The sequence below is a fragment of the Neomonachus schauinslandi genome, chromosome 1, assembly GCF_002201575.2.
Source record: "Neomonachus schauinslandi chromosome 1, ASM220157v2, whole genome shotgun sequence".
Classification (NCBI taxonomy): domain Eukaryota; kingdom Metazoa; phylum Chordata; class Mammalia; order Carnivora; family Phocidae; genus Neomonachus; species Neomonachus schauinslandi.
In genome coordinates, this window is record NC_058403.1 from 101,218,498 (window position 1) to 101,244,431 (window position 25,934).

The 25,934-nt window shown below is 39.0% G+C and overlaps 1 protein-coding gene across 1 annotated transcript in view; it reads right to left on the reverse strand.

Annotated features, from left to right (window-relative positions):
* Positions 1-25,273, reverse strand: part of PPM1L (protein phosphatase, Mg2+/Mn2+ dependent 1L) — a 293,781-nt gene extending 268,508 nt beyond the window's left edge. Inside the window, exon 1 of the mRNA XM_044920178.1 lies at positions 24,681-25,273. Within this exon, the coding sequence (XP_044776113.1) occupies positions 24,681-25,079 (399 nt within the window). The 5' untranslated portion in view covers positions 25,080-25,273. The remainder of the gene's footprint in view (positions 1-24,680) is intronic.
* Between the last annotated feature and the right edge of the window lie 661 nt (positions 25,274-25,934).

Here is a 25,934-nt window from a genome sequence, read left to right on the forward strand (position 1 = left end):
TTTTGTACTCTTTGGGTAAATACCTAGTAGTGCAATTGTTAGATCATAGGGTAGTTCAACTTTTTGAGGAACGCCATACTGCTTTCCACAGTGGCTGCACAAGTTTGTATTCCCCCCAATAGTACAAGAGGGTTCCCCTTTCTCTGCATCCTCACCAACACTTGCTGTTTCTTGTGTTGCTGATTTTAGCTGTTCTGACGGGTGTGAGGTGATATCTCACTGTGGTTTTGATTAGCATTTCCCTGATGATGAGTGATGTTGAGCATCTTTTCATGTGTCTATTGACCATCTATGTGCCTTCTTTGGAAAAATGTCTGTTCGTGCCTTCTGCCCATTTTTTAACTAGATTATTCATTTTGGGGGTGTTCAGTTTTATAAGTTCTTTATAGATTTTGGATACTAACTCTTTATCAGATATGTAATTTGCAAATATCTTCTCCCATTCCGTAGGTTGCCTTTTAGTATTGTTGATTGTTTCCTTCACTGTGCAGAAGCTTTTTATTTTGATGAAGTCCCAATAGTTTGTTTTTACTTTTGTTTCCCTTGCCTCAGGAGATATATCTAGAAAAAAGTTGCTATGGCTGATGTCCAAGAGGTTACTGCCTGTGTTCTCTTCTAGGATTTTTATGGTTTCAGGTTTCACATTTAGGTCTTTCATCCATTTTAAATTTATTTTTTGTGTATGGTGTAATAAAGTGTTCCAGTTTCATTCTTTAGCATGTTACTGTCCAGTTTTCCCAACACCATGTGTTGAAGAGACTGTCTTTTACCAATTGGCTATTCTTTCCTGCTTTGTTGAAGATTAGTTGACCATATAATTGTGGGATCATTTCTGAGTTTTCTCTTCTGTTCCATTGATTTATGTGTCTATTTTTGTGCCAGTACCATACTGTGTTTTTTTTTAAATACCATACTTTTTTGATCTTTACAGCTTTGTAATATAACTTGAAGTCTGGAATTGTGATACCTCCAGCTTTGCTTTTCTTTTTCAAGGTTGCTTTGGCTATATGGGGTCTTTTGTGGTTCCATACAAATTTTGAGATTGTTCTACCTCTGTGAAAAATGATGGTGGTAATTTGATAGGGATTGCATTAACTGTATAGATTGCTTTGGGTAGTATACACATTTTAACAATATTTGTTCTTCCAATCCATGAGCATGGAATGTCTTTCCATTTCTTTATGTCATCTTCAATTGCTTTCATCAGTGTTTTATAGTTTTCAGAGTACAGCAGACCACAGTAATTTTTACAAAAGATTACTAAGAGTATATATCAATCACCATTTTGGAAGGAAAAAATTTTTAAACCCTCCAGAAACTTTAAACAGTGATAGAACGTAGAACAACACAATTCAATAAATAAGCATTGCTATAGTATATTTAAAAGTTAAGTAAAAATTAAGCAGGTTATATGATTAGGCATAAAAATAGTTTAAGTGTAAACTCTATAAAGTGAGAGGCAGAATGACAACTCTCTTTTTGTACTTAACAACTCTTCTAAGCTTTATGTAACTAAAAATTTTTTTCAATCAGCATATATTACTTTTGAAATAATAATAAAAATACAGATTCAAAAAATATCAATCTAAATTGTTAATCTAAACTTTAAATAAGTTAATCTCAGTCATGTAGAAATAATCAATTCCAATCCTTCAGAAATCAACTAAGTGTAAATACAAATACATTTTATGTATTTTTTTCAAAAACTAGTTAAAGAAACAAACTTAAACCTTCCCATATAAGCCAGAAGAACTGATTTCTCAATCCATCAAACTAATAAAACAGAGCCCAGATTTGGCAGATATTCAGAAATCTTCAACATGCTCAGTTAGTTTCGTGGGAACTACACTGTAGTTCACATGCACTGAATTGTAACTAAACATATGTCATTTTATGTCCAAGAACAATTTCAGTCAACGTGTTGTTGGTGGTAGTGCTGAAAATGCACCCCCAAATCAACTTTAGTCTGGACATTAGATGGGACAAACCTCTATGTAGAAGGTCACACAACTGTCATGACACCCTGTAAAAGAAAGACTTCCATGAAATAAAGATAGCTAATGACATTTATTTGGCAAAACTAAATAAACAGAATGGGGAGAGTGACTGCTAATGGAAAGAGGTTTCTTCTCAGGGTTGAACAAAATGCTCTTGAATGAGATAGTGGTGGTAAATACCCATACTAATACCCCTTGACCTGCACATTTTAAAGGGGTAGATTTTATGGTATGTGAATTACATCTTAATTTTTTTAAACTAACTAATAAATCTCAAGAAATAAAACAATGGCCAAAAATGACTAATGACATTCTGAAATGCACGTATAATATTTTAGCAGAGCCATTAGCCGGGCCCAAAAAAGTTAAACAAGACACACAAAGCAACGCTAATGTCCTGGTGATTTCACAGTTAATGTGATCGGTACTTTGATTTCAAAAAGAAGATATAAAGAGCCTCGAACTCAACCCCCCAATTTTTATTCTTCCTCTGGGAAGCTGCCTTCTGAAAAATTCCCCATGGTTTTCTAAATACGTCCAGACAAAAGCAAAAGAAACACACTGAAGTCCATTACTTCCAGAAGTAGCCAGTCCTTCAGCCTTATCACCTTGTTCGATGGCAGGAGATGAGCGCCCACAAGTGCACCCAGCATTGTGCTGTCTTCCTCCACCATAGGATTTCTTTCATGTGCCTTGAGCTCTTTTGAGTGTGGAATGCTTTTAGAGAAGACATCTAAGAGGTCTGTGCAGCTGAGCCAATTTCCTTTTCTTTTAGTACAATGGACAACTTTTTGGTTTCAATGGACTTCTATAGTATGGACAAATAAAAGCAAAGAACACATCACTTATTTGCAGAGGACGATCTACAAGATCATTCAGCCTATCTGTGTCCAAATGCAACAGCCTGCAGGACTAAAATGCCTTTCCAGGAGATGTGCTTTTTAAACCATAAGAAAATAAAAGCATGTAATGAGGCCAGATATAACTGTCAGCCACAGCTATTAAGAGTTTACATAAAGCCATGCATGAGTAGCTCTGAATGTCACTAAAGAGAAAAACAATTTTTTTCCTAAAAACTAAAGGATAATGGCAAGAAGGGAACATGAGCAGGGCTTCCGGGGTACTGGTAATATTCTGTTTCTTGAGTTAGGTGTTGAAGGCACGTGTGTGTTTAGTTTGTGAAAATTCATCAAGCTGTAGAATTATGACATTCACTTTTTTGAATGTGTGTATGCCATAAAGAATTAAAAAAGGGAAACAGAATTGCTGAATAAATATTAATAGTTCCTTACTTACTAATATTAATAAGTATTAATAGTTTCTTAACTAAACTAAAACATAAGTTTAAGAGTAAGGATGATGATGATGACAGCTAACTCTTAATAAAGCACTACAGTGCCAGGCAAAACCCTTTACATACACTTTATTTTACAATGAGATAACATATTCTCATATTTTAAAAAAGGGCTGGACCATGTCCGCTCTATAAATATGTCTACAACCCAATATCTAGCAGGGGACTGGTATAGCAGGATATTTGGTTCCACCGTAAATGACCTTTGAGTGAGTCTAAACCCCCTACACTGTCAAGGAGAGGAGCCCTTCACCTGAAACACCCACAACCCAAGGATAAACAGGGAGTTCAAAAACAATCAAACTTTTCCTCCTATTTCTCTACTTCCTCCTACCAACGGGGCTTTCATGAAAGCTGGGCTAGAAAAACAGCTCTTTCCAACCCAAACATCCCTCACCACTCCACACACTCAGGTGGCTGTTCTAATTGTCCCCTTATAATTCCACAGAAGTCTGGCTAGGCCTGCAATTCTTTTAAGCACATTTTTGAACCTGGGTCCAAAGGAGACTTTGCCAAGTACAAGTAAGAAGCAAAAGAAAGACCATTTTTCTTTTTGTATCCTGAAGATTTCTTAAGACCAAATCCCTACTAATTTCACTTCAGGGGCTAATGAAATTTTGGTATGATGGCATTATATTATAATGAACTGTCAGCTACTAAAATTTAAATTTTGAAAAACCAGTTATCAAGCACCTTCTTTTGCTAGACACTACAGGGTTCTCTATATCCTTTATTTCAAATTAACCCTCGAAACAGCTAACATTTATTGTGCCTACTATGTGCCAGGCATCACTTTAAGTGTTTTACATTTATTAATTCATTTAATGTCAAAACCGTCCTACAAGGTAAATACTAATACAATTATTCTCATTTTTCATATGAAGAAATTGAGGTCTAGAAAAGGTTGAGAAATTTACCAAAGGGCACACAACTAGAAGTAGCTGAGTGAAGATCTGAAGCCAGGCAATCAGGTGTGAGAGTCCACAGCCTTAGCCACTGTCCTCCGTTGCCCTTCACCACTCAGTGAAGCAGATATTATCCCCCTGGCAGAGAAGGCAATACTGAGTTCAGAGGGGCGCCTGGTGACTCAGTCGTTGAGCGTCTGCCTTCGGCTCGGGTCATGATCCCAGGGTCCTGGGATCGAGCCCCGCATCGGGCTCCCTGCTCGGTGGGGAGCCTGCTTCTCCCTCTCCCACTCTCCCTGCTTGTGTTCCCTCTCTCGCTGTGTCTCTCTCTGTCAAAAAATGGATAAAATCTTTAAAAAAAAAAAAATACTGAGTTCAGAGTATATAATTTACTTGCCCAAGGTCAGACAGCTAGTAATGAATGAACCTGGATTCATATCCAGCCCTACAGGAGGTCAAAGTCCATGCTATTTTTATTCTCTTCCCAGCTTACTGGACTTAGTGATAAAACAGAACTGACACCTAGCTTCTTTGCAGTGAACCAAGGATTGAAAAGAAGCCATCTAAAGCACATTCCCCCAACACCTCTGCTTGCTTTCTCTAAGCTTCAGGATCTTTTGTATAGTACTGTTCGCTTTTTTCCGAGTTTACGTATTTTTTTACAGCTGAAAGTGGCAAAGAAAAGAATGCAATAACAGGAACATGTTAGCTGTAAGTGACTGCAATATAGAATCAAGCCAGGCAAAGCATTTTTAGATTGTTTGCTGCAGAAAATGTATAGTAAGCACAGCAACTAAGCCCTCTTATTGTGGGTTATGCACAAAAAAGAGAAGAAAATATTTTTTCACACCTTATTATTTTACCAGGCAGAGTCTTCATTGTGTTATTCAAGTGTTTGGATGTGTTTGAGAGAGTTTCTGGGCCCAGAGCCTTTAAAGTCCTCAAGACAGGTTTTCAGCAAAGTCTGCTTCCCAAGGATATGGCATGGTTTCTCTGCCCTGGCACTACTGACATTTAGGCTGGAAACTTCTTTGTTGTAAGGGGGAATGTCCTGTGCATTGTAGGATGTTTAGCAGTATCTTTGGTTTCTACACACTGTACACCAGTAATATCACTTCTCCCATGCCCCCTGCAGTTGTGACAACCAGTATGTCTCCAAACATTGCAAAAAGTCCTCTAGGTGGGGGCACCTGGGTAGCTCTGTCTGTCAACTCAGTCAGCTCTTGGTTTCGGCTCAGGTCATGATCTTGGGTCGTGATCTCGGGTCATGAGATCAAGCCCTGTGTTGGGCTCATGAGGAGCACAGAGTCAGCCTGAGATTCTTTCCCCCTCCCTCTCCCTCCCCTTCTGCTCCTCCCCCTGCTGGTTCACGTGTGCGTGCGTGCGCAGGCACTCTCTCTCTCTAAAATAAATAAATAAAACCTTTAAATCTAAAATCTTCAAAAAAAAAAAAAATTCTCTAGGGAAAAAAAAAATCATCCCGTGTTGAGAAACACTGGGCCACGTCTCCAATTCTAATAATTCAAATTATTCTTACTTTTGGCCCCCTCTCACTTTTGTTCTTATTTGTATTATTCTCATCTGTAGTGGTTGCTTTATAAACATCCTTATTTGTTTTGCATATTCAGACAGGGACCATGTTTATACTTTTACATCTCCCACAGCTGCAAGTCATTTGTTCTGTTTAAAGGACTCAACAAAATGTCAAAATGTCAAGAAATCCAGGTGCTCCTTAAAAAAAATACTAACTCTGAAGAAAGGGTATATGGGAGCTCCTTGTACTAGTCTTGTAACTTTTCTGTAAGTTTGAAATTATATCAGTATAAAAGTTGCAAAAATATTTTTAGAAATATGAGAGAAAATATTTGCAAATCATATCTGACAAGGGGTTAATATCTAGAACATAAAAACTGCTAAAACTCAACAACAACAACAAAAAAAACCCAAAAAAAACAAATAACCTGGTTAAAAAATGGGCAGAAGACTTGAACAGACATTTCTCTAAAGATGATATACCAATGGCCAATAAGGATATGAAAATATACTCAACATCGTTAATCATTAGAGAAATGCAAATCAAAATCACACCCATTAGGATGGCTACTATTTAAGAAACAGAAAATAATAGTTTTGTCAAGTATGTAGAGAAGAAGGAACCCTTGTGCACTGTTGTAGGAGTGTAAAATGGGGCAACCACTATGGAAAATAGCATGGCAGTTCCTCAAAAAATTAAAAATAGAACTACCATATGATCCAGCCATCTCACTTCTAGGTATATATCCAAAAGAACTGAAAGCAAGATCTTGAAGAAATATTCACACATCTATGTTCATAGCAGCATTATTCACAATAGCAAAGAGATGGAAGCAACCCAGATATCCATTGCCAGATGAATGGATAAACAAAATGTGGTACGTACATACAATAGAATATTATTCAACCTTAAAACAGAAGGAATTTGGGGCGCCTGGGTGGCTCAGTCGGTTAACATCTGCCTTCAGCTCAGGTCATGATCTCAAGGTCCCGGGATTGAGCCTGCATGGGCTCCCTGCTCAGTGGGGAGTCTGCTTCTCCCTCTCCCTCTGCCCACCACCCTGCTTGTGCTCTCTCTCTCTCTCTCTCTCTGCTTCTCTCTCTCTTAAATAAATAAGTAAAATCTTTTTTATAAAAAGGAAGGAAATCTTATTGCATTCTACAACATGGATGAATTTTGAGAACATTTTGCTAAATGAAATAAGCCAGTCACAAAAAGACAAATACTGAATGATTAATTTAAGAAATATTTATGGGGTACCCACGCTGTATAAAACACTGAGGGGGTACGGTATATCCGAACATAGACGAACAAGAACGGAGGGATAAAAACAAGCATGATGCTAGCCTAAACATCCCTACCCATAACTTCTACCCAATTTCAGGAAAGTCAAAGTGTTTTTCAACTCAGATTCAGTACTGCCAAGGAAATACCATGTTCTCATCTGAGACCTCATCTTTCTCTGAAATGATGATTAGTGTAATTATACGGGTGAAAAAAACCACAAAGCAACTTCTGTTTCCCGTGGTTGGTTGAGCTGAGAAAGAGGTAGCTAATGGTGTTACCTGCTAAGAAGTGAGTTATTATGGTTTTCAATATGATTCATAAAGCTCCCCAAAGTAGAAAATGTCCCTTTTGTACATGAGAATTCTATAAACTGCTTCATGTTGGACGTTTTCTAAAAATGCCATTCCTTCAACTCAATGATTAGCATAGAGGAAACTAGTATATTTTGATGACATTATATAAAATAAAATAAGGTTGATGATTTCTATTCCTTTCAAAAGTATTCCCACACTATCAATAAGCTGTTTTCCATTCATACAACTTATTTGATGCCTCTCTTCTTTGAATATAAACCAAAAATGTTTGAGTTCCAAATCTTTCTTGCGGGGGGGAAAGGAGGGGTGGGGGGCTGGGGCAGAAAAGAGGGAGAGAGAGAATCTTAAGCTCCACACCCAGCATGGAGCCCGAGGCGGTGGGGGGGGGGCGGGGGTGGTTGATCTCACGACCCTGAGAGATCGTGACCTGAGCGGAAATCAGTGCTTAACCAACTGAGCCACCCAGGCACCCTGAATTCCAAATCTTAAGTCTATGAATCACTGTTTCCACCCCCAGGCAGCTGAAATTGTTCATTTACATTTCCCCACTCTCTGACACTCACTAAATACTACATATAATATTACTTTGCATGATGCTTTTGGGAGGGAAGCTATAGATTTTTCAATTGAGCTCTAGGACGTGTTCTTTTGTACTTACATTTAAAAATTGAGGCATGACTAGTGTCCTATAACCAATAACACTACTAACCAAATAACTGAGCCACCTTTTAAAGGGTACATTGAGGTAAATCTGAAAATGTTGCCTAGCTTCCTCTAAGGAGCCAGCCTCAATTCCCCAAATTCCTACCTTACAACCAGAAATAGTTACCTGTCAAACACATGGAAATCACTTGCCTAGACTATCCTGCAGAATTCTCCATATTTAATTTGTGTTTTCCTTGGTCATTATTTAAAGGACTTCTGGGTGGACTATACACTTCATAAGCCATGAGAGTTGATGAAAGAAATAAAGAGAATAAATACAAGTGAATAGTATAAATAAATTACTTTATCTCCTCAACTTGATTCCATTCCCATAAACTTGAAACATTTATCACAGATAATCTAAAATGTTAGATACCTCAGAGATGACCCCCATATGAATGCCTTGCCAAGCCATCCTTGCAAAAAGACAGTGTGGTACAGAGAAGAAGAGGACTTTAGAATCAGACAGACATGGGAAATATTTTAATCCCAGCTCTGCCACTTAGCAGTTGTGTAAGCCTGGGCACACAGAAGTCTGAGCTTCAGTACCCACAACTGTAAAATGGGGTAACAACTGCCTCAAAAAAACCATGAGGACTCAGCGAGAAAGAATCAGTGCAAGCACCTGATATGCTGCAGACACTCAAAAGCCAGAATGAGCAGAGCCCTTTGGTTTCCAACACATACAAGACACAGAAAATGCAGTCACACAACTTGGTGTTTCCTTTTCATTTGTTAGGCATTATTCGTTCTAGAATTACTGTAAAGCATTGTTATTAAAACACAAGCATCTGGGACAGTGCAGGCACACCACAGGAACTCATCAGAGGCTTGAAACTCAAGGAAGCTGGACTCTGGCTGGAGAGAAAAAGTACCTTAAAAAATGAAAAATAACATAAAATGTTCATTTGCCCGTGACAGACAATAAGTTCAGAGGAGGGAATGATTACTTAAAGCTGACACGACCAAGCAAGAACTCATGAAAGAGCTAGAAATTGAGGGGAGCCTTGAAATTAGGACAAGACACCAGGTATGAGAAGAGGAATAAGAACTCTCAGAGAACGGAACAGAGCTGACAAAGGAGCGGCAGTGGACATATGTATCCGTCGGGCATTCAGGGAATAACAGACCATTTTTGCTGTAGTGCAGACTTTTGTGTAAAGGAGCCACAGAAGATAAGGTTGAATAAGGTAGAGTAGTCAGGGATGAATTAGAAGAACCCAAAAATATTTTTTTTCAAAGAAATAAATCATGGTTGGTATAAATTACAGACTTTTAAAAAAGAAACAATGTATAACCCAGTGAGCTGAGAAGACTGATATATCAGAGATATCAGTGAGTGGGCTGGACAGAAGAGAGACTAGAAACTAAGTGATCGGTTAAGAAGCCACCGTCACAGTCCAAGCAGGAAGCGATGAAAGGCTGAATTAGCATGGTGGTGGTATGAATATAAAGAGGGACACAGGGGGCGCCTGGGTGGCTCAGTTGTTAAGCGTCTGCCTTCGGCTCAGGTCATGATCCCAGGGTCCTGGGATTGAGCCCCACATTGGCCTCCCTGCTCAGAGGGGAGCCTGCTTCTCTCCCTCTCCCACTCCCCCTGCTTGTGTTCCCTCTCTCGCTGTGTCTCTCTCTGTCAAATAAATAAATAAAATCTTTAAAAAAATAAATAATAAATAAAATCTTTAAAAAAAACACTTCATAACTACTAGAATGATTAAAATAAAAAAGACTGGCAAGGATGTGGAACAACTAGAACCCTCATACATCACTGATGGAAATGTAAAACAATACAACCACTTTGGAAAATAGATTAGCAATTTTTTAAAAACTTAACCTACACCTAGCATATTATCTAACAATTCTACTCCTAGGTATTTGCCCAAGAGAAATGCCTATGTCCATACAAAGACTTATACATGAATGTTCAGAGTCAAAAACTGAAAGCAACTCAAATGTCCAACAATAAGGCAACGGATAAACAAATTTTGGTATATCCATACAATATAATAGTAAGTGATAAAAACGAATCTACTATTGATAGATGCAACAACATTGATGAATTTCAAAATGATTATGCTGAGTGGGGAAAAAAGCCAGAAAACAAAAAAGAAGTGCATGCTGTACATCTCCATGTATATAAAAATGTTACAAGATGCAAACTAAGTCTATAAGGACAGAAAGCAGATTAATGGTTGCCTAGGGATGGAGGGGGGGACTAGAGGAAGACAGAAGAAAGGTATTACCAAAGGGCATAAAGAGACTTTAAACAGTGTTGGATATGTTCATTATCTTGATGGTGGTGATGGTTTCACAAATATATGCAAAACTGATCAAATCACATATATTAAATATATGCAGTTTCTTTTATGCCAATCATACCTCAGCTCTTTTTAAAAACAGTTGGGACAATAGGCAAAATTTGAATATAGACTGTGTATCAGATAATAATATCTTAACAATGGTAAATTTTTAAAACTGAAGGAAGTGGATGTCCTAATCCCCATAACATAAAGTCACCACAAAGGCTGGGGATGAGAGCTTCTCTCTGGTAAACTGGGAACATCATTTGGGCACTTCCACTATTATCCTATTTTTGAGAGAGAGAGAGAGAGAGAGAAAAAAAAAAAACTAGCTGTCCTCTTCATCGGAAAAGTCCCTCTTAAGCAGTATTTCCAAAGTACATGCCTGCCTGTACTCTTTCATGTCTAAAACTGTTTGCATTACATAATCCTTTGGGGATAAACAATTTCCATCTCCGTGTGGCTCTAACAGGAAGGTGCAGAGAATGTCTCTGGCTGCTGTCATGTTCTCAGTTCTGTACCCGTGTGCTTCTTTAGCAGCAACCACTTGGATCCTGTACATGGCATTAAAAATACAAGCTTCTTGGGGCGCCTGGGTGGCTCAGTCGGTTAAGCGACTGCCTTCGGCTCAGGTCATGATCCTGGAGTCCCGGGATCAAGTCCCACATCAGGCTCCCTGCTCGGCGGGGAGTCTGCTTCTCCCTCTCCCCCTCCCCCTGCTTGTGTTCCCTCTCTCGCTATGTCTCTCTCTGTCAAATAAATAAATAAAATCTTAAAAAAATAAAAATAAAAATACAAGCTTCTTTTCCAAGAATTCTTTGCTGCTCAGAGAGACTCGCTCTTAGACAAACCCATGGCTAGACAGTTACCAAAATAGTCTAGACCTACAGGTACCTTATCAGGTACTCAGGAGGGATGTCAGAAAAATGGGAATGGTCAGAATCCTCGGTGGGTCTCTCTTCTGAAATCATTGGAGGATAAAATCCCCCAGCATCTCAAGCCATAGGCAAGAAAGAAACAGCAAGTGTAAACTTTTTGTATGTATTTACGAGCATAAATTACCGGGCTAAGTGCCCATCTCCATATTCCCATCTGGTGTCAAAGATATGGCTGGCACTTAGATTAAAAATAAAGCACTCAATATGGCATTATAATTATCCTTCTAAAATTGACTTTAAAAATAATCAGGATAAATTAATCTTACTCCCAACTCCAAAAGCCACATGTTTATATACTGCTTTGTATCTTTAACAAACTAAATTTTCTCAAAGTGATCACACATAGAAATATACAATATGCTCTCTTTAAAAGAAGAAAAGTTCTTGTCATCATCTGAAAAATCTCAAAATATTCATCAATTTCTTATTCTGTTATCTTTCAGAAGGTACAGTGAAACAGTACCATTCACAAATTTACACAAACTCAAGATACTCTTATCATTTAAAACACTGTAAAACTCTATTTTATATGCATATACTTTATTCTGTACTATACATTACTTTGGATATGTAGTTATACATTTATAATTACATATAACTCTACAGAATAAGAGGTGAAAAGCACACACTCTTCTTTATGGGCAATTTGAGGGATCTTACCTAAGATTTTGTCTCTGTACACTAACACTACCTAACCCCACTCAGGATGAGAACCTTGTGTAAGCAGCTGCAGTTTCCTTACAAGACAGGTAATAGAAACAGGGCAAGGATTTTCTGCAGAGGAAATCCCAGAGAAAATAAGGACAACCTTCACCAAAACCAGCAGCAGTGCAAGGGCAAGATGGCTCCAGAGTTCCCACTCCTCTAGAACCAGGGGAAGACATTCCTGTGTGTATCTTGCTAGGTCTTCATAACCTGCAGAATCAGTATTCTATATGGTTAGATACTGTACTTACTGTTTAGACTAATGCTTTCTGGGACATTCCCATGAGATGGATCTACTGATGATAATTTTTCCCCAAAGTAGAAAAGACAGTGTTCTCCCCTTCAGGTAATCAATGCACACTAATTTTCAGCATCACATCTACACCAAGTTCTAGTCCATCCTCGTGATCAGTCATTCTCTTGATTACCATACCTTGAATATCCTTTCTTCTTTGACTCTTACTTTACCTTTGGATTTCATCTTTCATTATATCAGTAAAGATACTTTAGCCTTATTATCCACAAACTGAAGCCATTTCACATTTCTCTGATCTCAAACTTTTTAAATAATCCCAAATATAGGAACATAATACTCACTGTCGTGTGTATTACAGAACATTATTCTGTTCTAGTTAATGCAAGGAGGCAGGAAACAAAAACATAAAATATAACTACTTAGAAAGCAGGAAACAAAATTACATTATTTGTAGGTAATATGATTGCATATCTCTTAAAATAAAAAAAAAAGTAGAGAGAATGAATCACCAGAAAAGCCACTAAAACTAAATAGGAAGTTTCATCAGGCAGCATTTCTATAGACTGGTAATCAACAGTTAGGAAAATATAATGAAAAGATGGCCTCACTGTAATCAATTTATAGCAGCAGCAGCAGGATGACTACTCCATCCTCACACACAGAATTTACTCCAATTCAGCCTACAGAAAAATCAGAAGACTAATGCCCTCCCCTCTCACTGGAGCCCAGACCACTGCCAAGCCATCCCCCTCTAAAATGTGTACAAAAATTCTGACCCTCCCAGGAATCTTTTCCCTCAGGCCTGAAGTAGATCAGAATATTTTAAAACAAAATAACAAAACTTAAGATAACTAATAATTAGGAGACAAAAATCCTACTGAATTTGAACAAATTCGTTGTCTAAAACAGGAAGGTAGCAAAAGAGAAATGGATAGCCCACAAAAAAACTGCTAGGATACCTCCCCATTCATCAGCAGCGCTACCTGTATTGAACACACAGTCATATATTAGAGCAAAAAGCACCTTGCTGTTCTCCAGACACTCAGGCCACTCTTTGTTGCTAGCTTACACAGAACAGAGAGAAAATCTGAGTTAGAAAACTACCTAATAGTTTCTTAAGACTTGTTGGGGCCCTTAAATACCAAATTTACACCTCAGCTCCCAGGCAAAGTCACCTCTAAGCCAATCCAAAACTAAGATGCTTTGCCGTTTTCTAAAGTCTTCTAAAGCTTTCTTTTTTCCTCACGTCAGTGTTATATACTTTACAGCAACGGTCTCCAATGAGTTTGCTAATGTGCAGACAAGGAATGTTCCAGGCCACCTTCTCTGAACCCCCTTCCCAACTGTGTGGCCTACCCAACAACTGTTCCCACTTCCCCTTCTTCCTAGCTAACAAAACTCTAGCCTTGTTCCCCTTTCTAAGCTGTCATGACCTCCAGAGAAGGCTGGGCTCCTCCCCAGACCAAGGTGAATTATGTTGGGTCAGAGTTCATCATGGTGATGTAATTCCCATGGCCAAGTCATTGGTTTAGGCATGGACACAATTCTGGCCTAGGAGATGTAGGGGTGTTTCTAGAAAGGTTTCCTTGGTCTTTAAGAACACAGGACAGGTACAATTTCTTTTTTTATGTCTCTGGATATAGTTATATAAAGACGTGAAGTCATTGAACTGCTTGATCAACCAACTTTGGAAATACCCACACTTCCGGGCCTTTTGTTAAGTGAGATAATAAATGTCCCTAGTGTTTAAACTGCTTCCACTGGAGTTTTCTGTCATTTGTAACCAAAACCTCCCAAATAATATACCATGTAAATGTCCAGCTAGAATTTATTCCACCTATGGCCTAAGCATCTGACAATGGACATAAAAGACAAAACTAACCAATCTGTAAAACTTGAAGAGGACATTTCCTTTATTGCCAAAACAGCTCATTATAAAGAGGAGCTATTATTGATCATCTGGAAACTATTCTTTCTTTGGTAAAATTACCTTGTGTCTCCTTTCTTTGAGACGAGTGCTTCTCCTATAAATTTGATGCACTTATTTAATATGAGGGGAGGAAGATTTTTGAATACCATAATCTTATTGAGTTACAAATGGTAACAACCTAATCCTAATATATCTGTTGAGGCCAAACTAAGAGAAATAGGTTTAAACCAAAGGGAACTAGTTCATATATAAGGATGGATTTCCTGGAAGAAAAGACTATAGAAAAAAAAAATTATCCGGGGACAGTATGGACTCTCCTTGATGAAAGTCTTTAAAAATAGAGTATTCATGTAGCTGTGAAGCCTTAGGCACCATATTTGGATTATATGACAATTCAAGATTCCTGCCAGGCCTATCTAAAGAGAAAATGTATCTTCTTTCTAAACGGAAAAGTAGAAAACCTCTAAGTGTTTAAATAAAAGAGAAGCAGAAACTTCTTAACCCCAAATTCTGGGTTAGTCATATTTACCATATACCTATGCAAACCAATTGTTATATCTAATTCACCTCATTTTTCTAGAGAGCAAAAAGGTAAACAGTATGACAAAAAATCTGACTACGTCTCAATTTCCAGAAAATACAAGTGCCAGTACAAAACTTATTTGACCAGAAAATGTCCAGTGACTAATTAAACTGAAAGCTAATTTATTTAATTAAAAAGAGATTTGAAAGCACTTACTAGATTAAAAAGAAATGGTATATACTTACCAGAATAAAACAGTTTTTGCCCTAATGGCAATTCTATAACTAAAAGAATAATTTTTAAATGGTTTTGTTTTGTTTTGTTTTTTAAGATTTATTTATTTATTTAAGAGAGATACAGAGTAGGGAGGGGGCAGAGGGAGACGGAAACAAGCAGACTTCCCTCTGAGCAGGGAGCTGGATCCCAGGACCCCAAGATCATGACCTGAGCTGAAATCAAGAGTCAGATGTGTAACCACTGAGCCACCCAGGCACCCCTTAAATGTTTTTAGATGAAGAATTTTACTGTCCAAGAGTAGTGCTAAATATAGACTGTCCTATTAAAATTACAATTTGAAGTATTTAAGATTTATTCCTACAGACCATTAAATCCCCACTCACAGTTATAATGACTAAAACTTGGAATATTCATGTTGAAAAGCAAACGCAAGTAAGTGTTCACTTCTCTAGGGAAGTCATAAGGTTTGCTGACATAATGTGCAATGGATAACTGGTCTTTGGTTTAGCAACTAAGACACATAGATTATCTGTCAGCAGCTCGACCCTGGACCAGAACAAGGAGGGCAATAATGATGGACAGTATGGTAAAGAATGTGAGTCTCAGAAATACAGACTACTGCTATGGTGATTTTCACTTTGTACCAATTAGAAAAAGGCACCCTTTCCAAGTGATTATGCCTAGCTTGGGGAGCAGACAGTTCTTTTTTACATTAGAAATGGTATCTCTCTATCTGGTATCATTGTACAATGAACATTTTACATAATTATTTGTAGTAGCCCAACTTACCATCAGGAGCCCTGTGCCCAGTAACAGACAAGAACTCCCTTCTCTTCTAGGAATGGAGGAAAGTAGGTCTCATTTTTAACAGACTCAACTACCAAAACCTTCCCTCATTCTAGACAAGTTGGAGGCAGCTAAAGCTCCATTAAATTGAGTCCTAGTCTCATTAAACAGAGAAAGGGGGGAAAAAAATATTCTCCAGAAAGACCAAGTGATCAAACTTTATAGATTTGTTTTTCAGGTAAGTTATTATATCTTCACTTTTTAAGCACAGCTTTTCATAGCACAGACTTCAACTTTATTGAAAGAATATCAATTAATCAATATGCATAATTTTTCTCTATATGAATACTTACTTAAAGTGCTTTATAGGGAGGACCTATAACTATAAACGAAAGCTATAAAAGGTACTGTAGCACCATTAACTATGTTTTAAATGATGGCTTCCTTTGTTTATTTAAACTTTACCTTTGAAGATTCATATTAAAAATAGATTATAACTAGCCATCACCAAAGCCTGCGCTTAACTTAAGGTTGACTAAGAGAACAACGTATGAAGCAGCCTTCTAGAATGGAAACAGAAGACCATCATCTACTCAAACTAAACGTACCAACTCAATATTATAAACAAATGAAAAAATAATATTTTGCGCCTTAAAATTAACAACTGTTTACATATTCGGAAATTATTTTAATTCTAAAAAAAGTGCTTCAGTATAAAGAGAAATTGTTCAAACACATACACATCACTACATATTTATCCTAATATTAAGCCTTTGGTACTGTAAAGTAAAATAAAACCTAAATCATTTTTGCAAATGGCTATGTTAATGCCACTGTAAATTCTATGCAAGCCTTTCATGAGCTAACAGGCAAAATGTTAGAGATTCTCTGTAATGGGACAGAGATTCTGCCAGCAAAGAAGGGGAGTGGATGAGAATGGCTGTTTGTGAGTCACCACCTGCTCTGACTTTTGACCCCAAATTTTTTTAACTGTAGGACTTCCTTAGACAATTATAAGATCTACCTAGCAAGATTTCCAGCATAGAGTTTTCAACAACAATACCACATATCACAGGGACACAACTGTCAGAGTCAAATGAGAAACTCCAAGTCCTACTGAGCAACGTGAGAAGACCAGGCACTGGTCCCCTAACAATGCTATCCACACATCCTTGCCCAAATTATGAGATTCGTGGAGTTTAAACTGATAGCATAGGGTTTGCAGACAGATAGCTCTAAATCAGAATCCCAGTTTCAAATTCTAGTTTCACCACCTATGAGCTACAAGAGACTTTGGGTAAATTACTTAACTTCTCAGTGCCTAATTTCTACATATATATAGTACCTACCTCAAACACTGTTATGATAATTAAATTAGATAATATATATAAAGTACTTAAACACTGCCTGGGAATAGTACACATGTTCAATAAATGTCAGCCATTATTATTATTATTATTATTATTATTATCAATAATGCTGGTTTCTTTATTTCTCCTCTGATCCAGAAACCCCACTTCTGGAAATCCACCCTGGAGAAATAATCAAAACTATAGTAGAAACACAAAAATTGTTATTATTTCAAAAATAATAATTATTATTATTATAATGTTATTTACAATGGTAAAAAGTTAATGTTACCTAAATATATACCAATTAGAAAGCAATTGAGTTATTTATCAAATAGCCATTCAGTAAAATATTAATCTATCACTAAGAAATACATTAGAAATATATTAAAGAATTATGGAGCAAAATGACTTCATGTTTATAGGCTTATAAAAAGTGAAAAAAGCCAAGATTTTAAAACTATATGTACATCATTATAACAATGTTAAAATATATTTAAAATGCGTATTAAAAAAAAGATGAGCAAGTAATACACCAAAATCATAAGAGTGAATGTGACAAGAGGATGAGATTTTGAGTGATTTTTTTTTCTTTTCTTTTCTATACTATCATGTAGTTGTATTACTTTTATAATTTTAAAGTCAATCTATTTTTAAATATGTTTAACTTGCTACAGATATATCCACTAAATAGGATTATTCAAATGGAATTAAAAGTTAAACCACAAAAATATATTACTGAAGTGGTTAAAGTTCAAAATAGAAATTAAGAATAATCAAATATTTCAAATAGTAGCATTCAAAATAAAAATATTACTTTTTTGAGTTTTTCAAGTATTTTTTTATTGAGGTATAGTTGACATACAATATTATATTAGTTTCAGGCATATGAGACAATGATTTGATTATTTATACATATTGAGAAATGATATTGAGAAATGGTCACCACATATTGAGAAATTAAAGTCTAGTTAATATCTGTTACCACACATGGTTACAGAATTTTTTTTTCTTGTGATGAAAACTTTTAAGATTTCCTCTCTTAGCAACTTTCAAATACACAATAAAATAGTATTAACTATAGTCACCACACTGTACATTATATCCCCATGACTTATTTATTTTATAACTGGAATTTTTTACCTTTTGACTCTTTTCATCCATTTTGCCCATGCCTCACCCCTGCCTCTGGCAATCACGGATCTATTCTCTGTATCTTTGAGCTTGGTTTTGTGACCGGTAATGACTCAAGTACCCAAACTGGTGAATTACTTACTTTTTAAACTAAGCTAGAAGGAATTCAGGTTTATTACTATAATGTCTTCCCATTTACCTGCATTAGAAATGGGGGTGGGATTTCTGCTAGACCACTGAGAACTGCCCATAACTCTGGGTTCCCTATGAAGGTATGTGACACATGAAATCTTAGCTGCCACAGAAGTCACAGTGGAAAGCTGTTCCAAACCAGTGTTCTTCGAAGAGTGGCATCACTAGATGTACCTCCTACCTGGGAAGGGAGTAAGCAGCCTGGCCAACAATTAAATTTTAAAAGCCACTTTTTTGTTCATAAAAAGCAAGGGGAGAGGGATAGAGAGAGTCCAGAGGCAGCCACAGACTAGGAGAAGAACCTTCTAAAAATCATTCTACTCTTCTAAAAATAAAATAAAATAAAAAATAAAAATAAAAATCATTTTACTCCATCACAACGGAGATGGCTTCTTAGCAGATTGGAGGCCAAAAACTTCGTTTAATGATTTTCCATTCACAGTGCTGATATGAAGTTTCTTTTTTAAATAAATATACTTAATTTAAAAAAACAGTCAAGCTAAAAAATATCATTGACTATCAAAACACAGAGGTGACTCAAAAATGAAAAAAAATAAGGTATTGTTTTCTAAAATGATAACAGTTGGGGAAAGCCTGCTCTGAACACATGGGCTACCTGTGTTTTTTCCAACTGTGCCTGCATTTTACTTCTTCCATAACATTTTCTTTTTCCTTCAACCTGTAATGTCATCTTCTCATCCTCCCTCCACTTAATCTCTGTCTCCTGAAATGCTAGGATATAATCAAAAGTCAGCTCCTCTTCAAATTTATCCAAGACTCCCCAAGCTCCCTCAGTCAGGCTATCACACTCTTGTAGTTGGCCCGACCCCACCTCATAGCTCTGCTATTAAGAAGCTCATCTCTCCAAATAGATGGAATGCTCCCTGAGGGCAGAGAATGCACTGATTCATCTTTAGGCATCACAGAGAACATAATGCTGTTTTCCACATGTGTCAGACTATACAGAAAATGTTGGTTTAATTGAACTGAATTTCTAAACAATCTGTTCAGAAGATGCACCAAGGTCAGCAGTCATGATCCTACATTCACCTACAAATAGGTTCCTAGGCCTGGGAGAGGGGGGCTGACTAAGAAGGAAACTACCCCTCCTTTTTTGGCAGAAATGTCAATGTGTCATTTTAAACCAAAGTAATCTGAGTTTTCTCTTAAATCAAAAGGCATTTGTCCACATAAATCCACAGGCCTCTTGTAACCTTGGTAATGTGGGATTTCAACATTTACTAATAGCAGCTATAATGTCTGAAAAGCAAATCATTCATCGTGCCACTCATTATTTAATTATTCAGAACTATATCTTATTTCAGAAAAGATCCAATGAAACTTACATGAATACATATACCACAACAAGATAAAATGACATTATCTCAGAAGAGAAAGAAAATAACAAAACAAAGGAAAACTGAATGTAGGAAAGATAAGCTGTCCTGGGAGTGAGATTTATATACCAAATCAACGTATTCTATAAAATTCTGCACATTTGTTAGAGGTAGGTCAGAGGCTTGGCTCTAGCACTTCTAGTAGCCAACAAACACAGGATGATCCAATCAGCCACATGATTCAATCCTTAAGCTAAAAACACAAAGCTATCAGAGAACTGTCTTTCCCTTGGTCCTCATAGAAAGGATACTATATAATGCAACAAATAAAGTCCTCGAGGACATCTTTGCCATTGATTTCTCAGAAAACTTTGGGAAGACCATTCCTCATAACAACCCTCATAGGCAAATGACGGCACACAGTCAATAAATGCAAATGGTGGAGAAGGTGACAATCAGGCCAAGGAAGGGGTCCAGGTACACAGCTCCCTGCAGGTCTAGATTTATCAGAAACAGATTTTATTCTACCTGAACTAACGTAAAATCGAGAGGCTTCATGCATCCACTTATCTTTAAAATTATAAACAAAACTTGATGCACATGTCCATTCTTCTTGGGCTATGTCTGTAGTTTCATAACATCCTCAAAGGGAAGCGTGACTCAAGAAAAGTTAAGAACCATTAATCTAAAGAACTAGACTATATGTATCCTTCAGGGAACCTTCCATAAACAGTTTCTCCTCTGAACTTCTGAGAAGTGCTGAGCCTCAAGACTGCAGTCCCCGACAAGCATCTGAAGTACAACTTCTCTGATGCCAAGTGTGGAACTCTAAGCTTAACCACTGGCCAAGCTATGTGTCAATTGTATGATACAATGACCTTTAATACAGTAATGATGAAGCACATAGCAATCTGTTTTTCCAGATAGGTTTAAGCCATGAACATTGACAAAGTTGCCTCAAAGGATTGGTGATATTTCTTCTAAATAATATAAAAAGTAAAAGAAGCAAACAAAAAAACACCCACCTTTTGCCGGTAGATAAAAATTAGAGATAAGCACACACACACAAAAACATTTTCCTAGATAAACATTATTTTTTAATTTTAAAAATAACCTTTCCACATCAGTTGGTATAATTTGAGCTATTTTTTTACCTTTTGTCGTAAATCTTTTATTTTTAAATTTTTTATTATACAGAATATTTTAAATCTTTTAGAATAATATTTTAAATAATAATATTTTAAATCTTTTATTATACAGAAAAACAATCACTGCCATAGCTTTAAACACACACACACACACACACACATCAACCATCCACCCACAGTATCATGATTAGAATGTCTCAAGGGCCCAACAGCATCAAGTGAGGAAGCTGGCCTATAAGAACACTGAGACAAATCTCTTTAAGATGTCATTCAGGTAGAAGTCACAGCTATCCAGAGTCTGGTCCTCAGCATAAGAAGGCCAGAGATAAATCTTTTTCAAAAATACACAACTGAATAGACTAAAGAGTATCAACTCATGCTAAGAGGCTGAAGTGGGAATCAGAATACCAATTTATTAATCAATCATAGAGAATATTCCTTTCCATTAATCAGAAAATTTGCACCAGAAGCCAGGATGCTGCTTCCCCAGTGCTAAGATACCTGAAATCCCAAATTAGTAATCAGTTTACCATAAGTTCGAACAAAGAGATATAAAGTTTGAAATTATCCATATCCAACATATGCCTTTCTAGTGATCAAAACTGTGGCTTTCGCATGTAGAGTCTCTCTTCCTAGGATATTGTTGCCCTAACAATGCAGACTTCTTGGTCTCTAAGCTTTCTTTTCCACATCCTTCCACATCCATTAAGTATTTCTCTAGATACGGTAAAATACAACTGATAGAGGTGTACCTTATGTGCATTATTATCCCTATTTTTCAGATTAATAACTCCCAGATAAAGTTGACTAAGCAACTTGTCCATGGTCACAGCCAATATAAGGCAAAGCAGAGATTCAAAGCCAGATCTCAAACCAAAGCCTGTGCCTTTAACTTGCAGTAAATAATGTCTTCAAAGTGTCTTTCCCTGGGCCTCCCACCTACCAGTACGATTTAAATGCCCCTACTTAGTGTTCCCATAACACCCTAAGCACACCATGACTGTAACTTTTGTTATACAGATCTTTCTCACTACACTGAAACTTTGTGAGGACAGGAAGCCTATCTCATTCACCTTTGTATCCCTAGTGTGCTATCTATCAAGGTGAATATGCAAATTAACTTGTCCAGTGGTTTAATATAAAAATCACCAAACTGAAGGCCTTGAACTAACCTTAGGAAGGTCACATCTTAAGCCCATCAACAAATACCTTATCTAAAAAATGGGATGAAATGTATATATACAAGTTGGCTTAGCTCCTTTCTACATTTAAAAAGCAGTACCATTGTAGATGGGCCCTCATTTTTTATAGACTATCTTACTAGTTTGAATTAGTAGAAATAAAATTGAAGTCCTCATTTATCTTCTGTACACAACATATACAAATAATAGGGAGCTCAGAAAAAGCTTCCTCTTTTCTGAAAGGAGACAACTATCATCTGTACCAAAATCAAATAGTGGCACCCTCCTCTGGTGAATGTTACAGGAGCTAAAACAACACAAAAGACAACAATTAGATGGTGGGGTTTTCTTTGAATGAAAGAAAAAGCAAGAAAGAAAATACCTAATATTATTTGTTATTATCACATTCCCAATAGCAACTAAAGAACTACCTTTTACATTACTTTTCTTATTTTGCCCTAAAACAAAGCCAAGATGAATGAACTGGCTACATACTATAGGAGATTACAGATAGAACAATTACTCTATTTTTAAGGAGGGTACCTATACGTGTAAAATTCTTCTATTTAAATAAAAACATTTATCATGTCCCTTTTCTGGATGATACATTTACCAGAAGATAGTACTGGAAATTTTTCAACCTGAAATCTGTTTAGGTCCACAACTTCCAGGTTTTAGAATATCAACTTAAAAGAAAATTTAAAATACTCATTCACTTACACGTGCAGGCTCAAAATATGTCAGTACCACACACCCAGGCAAGCACAACCCAAAGTTTCACAACATTAATATTACATCTGGACCTTTAAATTAAAAATAAATCTGTGCTTTCTAAGACCAGAAGCAGATTAACAGCTGCCCAATTTTAATTTAAAAATATATAATAAGTAGAAGCTTTATTAAATGATTTAAAAGTCTAGGCTAGGCATATAAAATGAAAATAGAGACATTCTGATCAAACCAAGAAAACAATTTAGTCATTGTACTGGGAATATTATCATTCAAATATGTTTTTACCCAAGCACGGAGCATCTCTTCCCTCAATTAATTTCAGGTCTTTCACCTATCCTGTGACCAAGGGGAAAGGAACCCCACCCTACACAAAAAGCTACAAAATTACAACCAGTAACAAACCTTCATTTTGAAAGACAGAACATAGGGCTAGGGTGGATGGAAAATAGCAAAAATTGATTTCAATTCTACCAAATAAATTTTCCAACTAAGTTTGTCATTCCTGGCAAAGTTGGTTTAAGGCAGACAGATACAGTATCTGGGAAAGATTAGCAGAGTGGTGGGTGAAGTGACTTTATATCAAAGACAGAATGCAAATAAAATAACAACCAATTGAAAGCTTTCTCAATGTTCACCCAAAGCAAAGGCCAAAGAAAAAGCAAATCATGACCTGCTGACATCCCCTACAGCCCACCAGAGACCAGAGGACCAAAATGAGAGTTGGAGGGAAAGTTGGATGAGGTACAGAGCACGGGGAGTGGGGTGGGGTGGGGGACTCATGAAGAGGGGGTGGCAAAGGGGGCAGAGGGAATATGAGTAAAAAAGTATCCTGTAAAAAAAAAAATAGTATGCAGCATTGAAACTCTTACCAACTGCCAATTGAGAGAGATGGGGTGGCTGACTGATGCGCTTGGGAGAATGGCGCTGGAGCCACATTTGCCACTCACTTCCCCTGGGCCAATGCCCAAGGACCAGAGCCGACCCTCGCCCCTACCTCCAGGAAATCTGAGCCCCGGCGCGCAATCAGGGTGCCGCAGAAATGCGGCAGAGGAACCCGAACCGGCCTCCAACATCATCTTTTGCCCCAGATGAACCCCAAATAAAGGAGTTTAGAAGCAGGGAGATGCCTGCGCACCAAGCCGGCCAGGGCGCCCCGACGAGATCTGGGCACCGCCGCCTCTGCGGGCATTGCCACCTCGGCAAAGGCCAGAGGCATCCCGGTCCCGTGCCACGATCCAGCTAAAAGCAGGCGACCAGTGAGGCGCTACTGTCAACTGGCCCGATTGCACTTGCAAAGTTAATGGAGTTGGGAAGAAGCGAAGAGCTGCCCTTCGGGTTCTTCCTCTAGGAGAACGGGATGGGAAGGAGTCACAGCTTCCTTCATCTTCAATGAGCCCTCACTGACACGGCTCAGCAGATTTTGTCTCTTTTCCCTAAAGAGAATCAAAGGTATTTTCTTTCTTCTTTGTGCCTAGCTTAGCCTCAAACCCTAGAACAGGGGCGCTGAGGCCCTGGCCAAAGTTCACAGCAGAAACCATAAACTCTCCTTGAAAAACTAGCACAGTCATTTGCTGGGTTCTGGCCTTGGGAAACCTCAAATTATGAGGCACAAAATAGATTGTGGACGACCCTCCCTCCCCCAAATTGGCCACTGAGACCAAGAGGTCTGGACCCAGCAGTATTTTTTGGCAAGTTGAGCCACATTTGGATCTAGTGTCTTTGTCCAGCCGGGCACCAGGTCATCACCACGCCCCTCGCACCCAGTCCCTACCCCGCTGCTCACACATCCTCTTGTTTACGCACACCCACACAAACAAAACCCCAGAGAACTCCTACCTCACCCCCGTGTCCGTCAAAGATCCCGAAGATAGACGGGTGCGTCTTGTTGGCTAGGTCCGTAAGAACTTCAAATCGGTCCTCCATGTGGTCTCTCCGGCCCTGGATGGAATACACAGCCACGTTGTGGCTCTTAAACTCCCAGGTCTTGGAAAACTCGGCCTCCAGGACGTCGAGCCCCCCGAGCCGATCGTTCTGCATGATCTCGGCCACCTTGCCCTTCACCATCTTCACGGCGTCCCGGCTGGACTTGACGATGGTCTTCACCTCGTCCGTGTGGAAGAAGTAACTCCACAGTGCCAAGCTGATGCACAGCAGGAAGAGCGTCTCGGGTCTCAGCAAGAAGTAGCGCATGATGCGACCCAGCAGAGACAGCAAAGTCATTGTATCCTCTATCATTTATTATCGCTACAGCCCCAACCACCAGCAGCGACGCGCGCCCCGAAGGCTCGCCGGGTCCCGGGGCACTGCGGGGACAGCCCGCGGGGAGGGAGGCGGAGCAGCAGCCGAGGCTTGGGGGAGGAGACTCGCGGAGCCGGGCAGGAGGCGGACGAGCAGGCTGCTCCCAGCCCGCACGGCGAACAGAGGCAGTTTCCCTTTTGTCTCCCGGCCTCGGCGGCAAGGAGGCCCGCGCCTTGCGCACCGGCGCCTGTGCCCGCGGATGTGCCGCCTCCCCTCCACGCGCCCCTTTGTGAGGCGGCGGCCGAGACGGCAAAGGTGGCAGCAAAGCAGCAGCCGCGGGTGCCCGAGCTGGGCTAGAGGAATCAAGTTAAAGTTGCGCCGGGCGAGTCTACGGTGGTGGGCGGGAGAATTCGGAGGCGCTGGCGCCCGCGCGGCCCTTCCTCCGGTGCCCCCTCGCCGCTCTGGGGAGAGATCAGCAGCAGGTGAGGAGGCGCGGGGCGCGAGAGCCCAGCGGGCAAGGGATGCACGTCCCCTGGGTCGCCGCGGCAGGGGAGCGCAGAGCCTGCCGAGCGCTCCGATTCCTTCAGACACCCCGGGAAGCCCCCAGAGAATAAAAGTTTTGCGGGAGCCTGGGCAGAGGCGGGGGTACGCGGAGCCCGGCGACGCAGCACGATCCGCGCCGGCGGGCTCAGCCAGCCTCTCCCCGATACCTCCCTGCTTCTGCTCGGCACCGCTCGGCTCCGCTCGCGCGCTCCCTCCTCTCGCCCCGGCTCGCGCTCGCCCCGCCCCGCGCGCACTCGCCCCGCCCCGTCCCTCCCCTGGAGCTGGGACTCCAGGCCCGAGGTGCTCGCG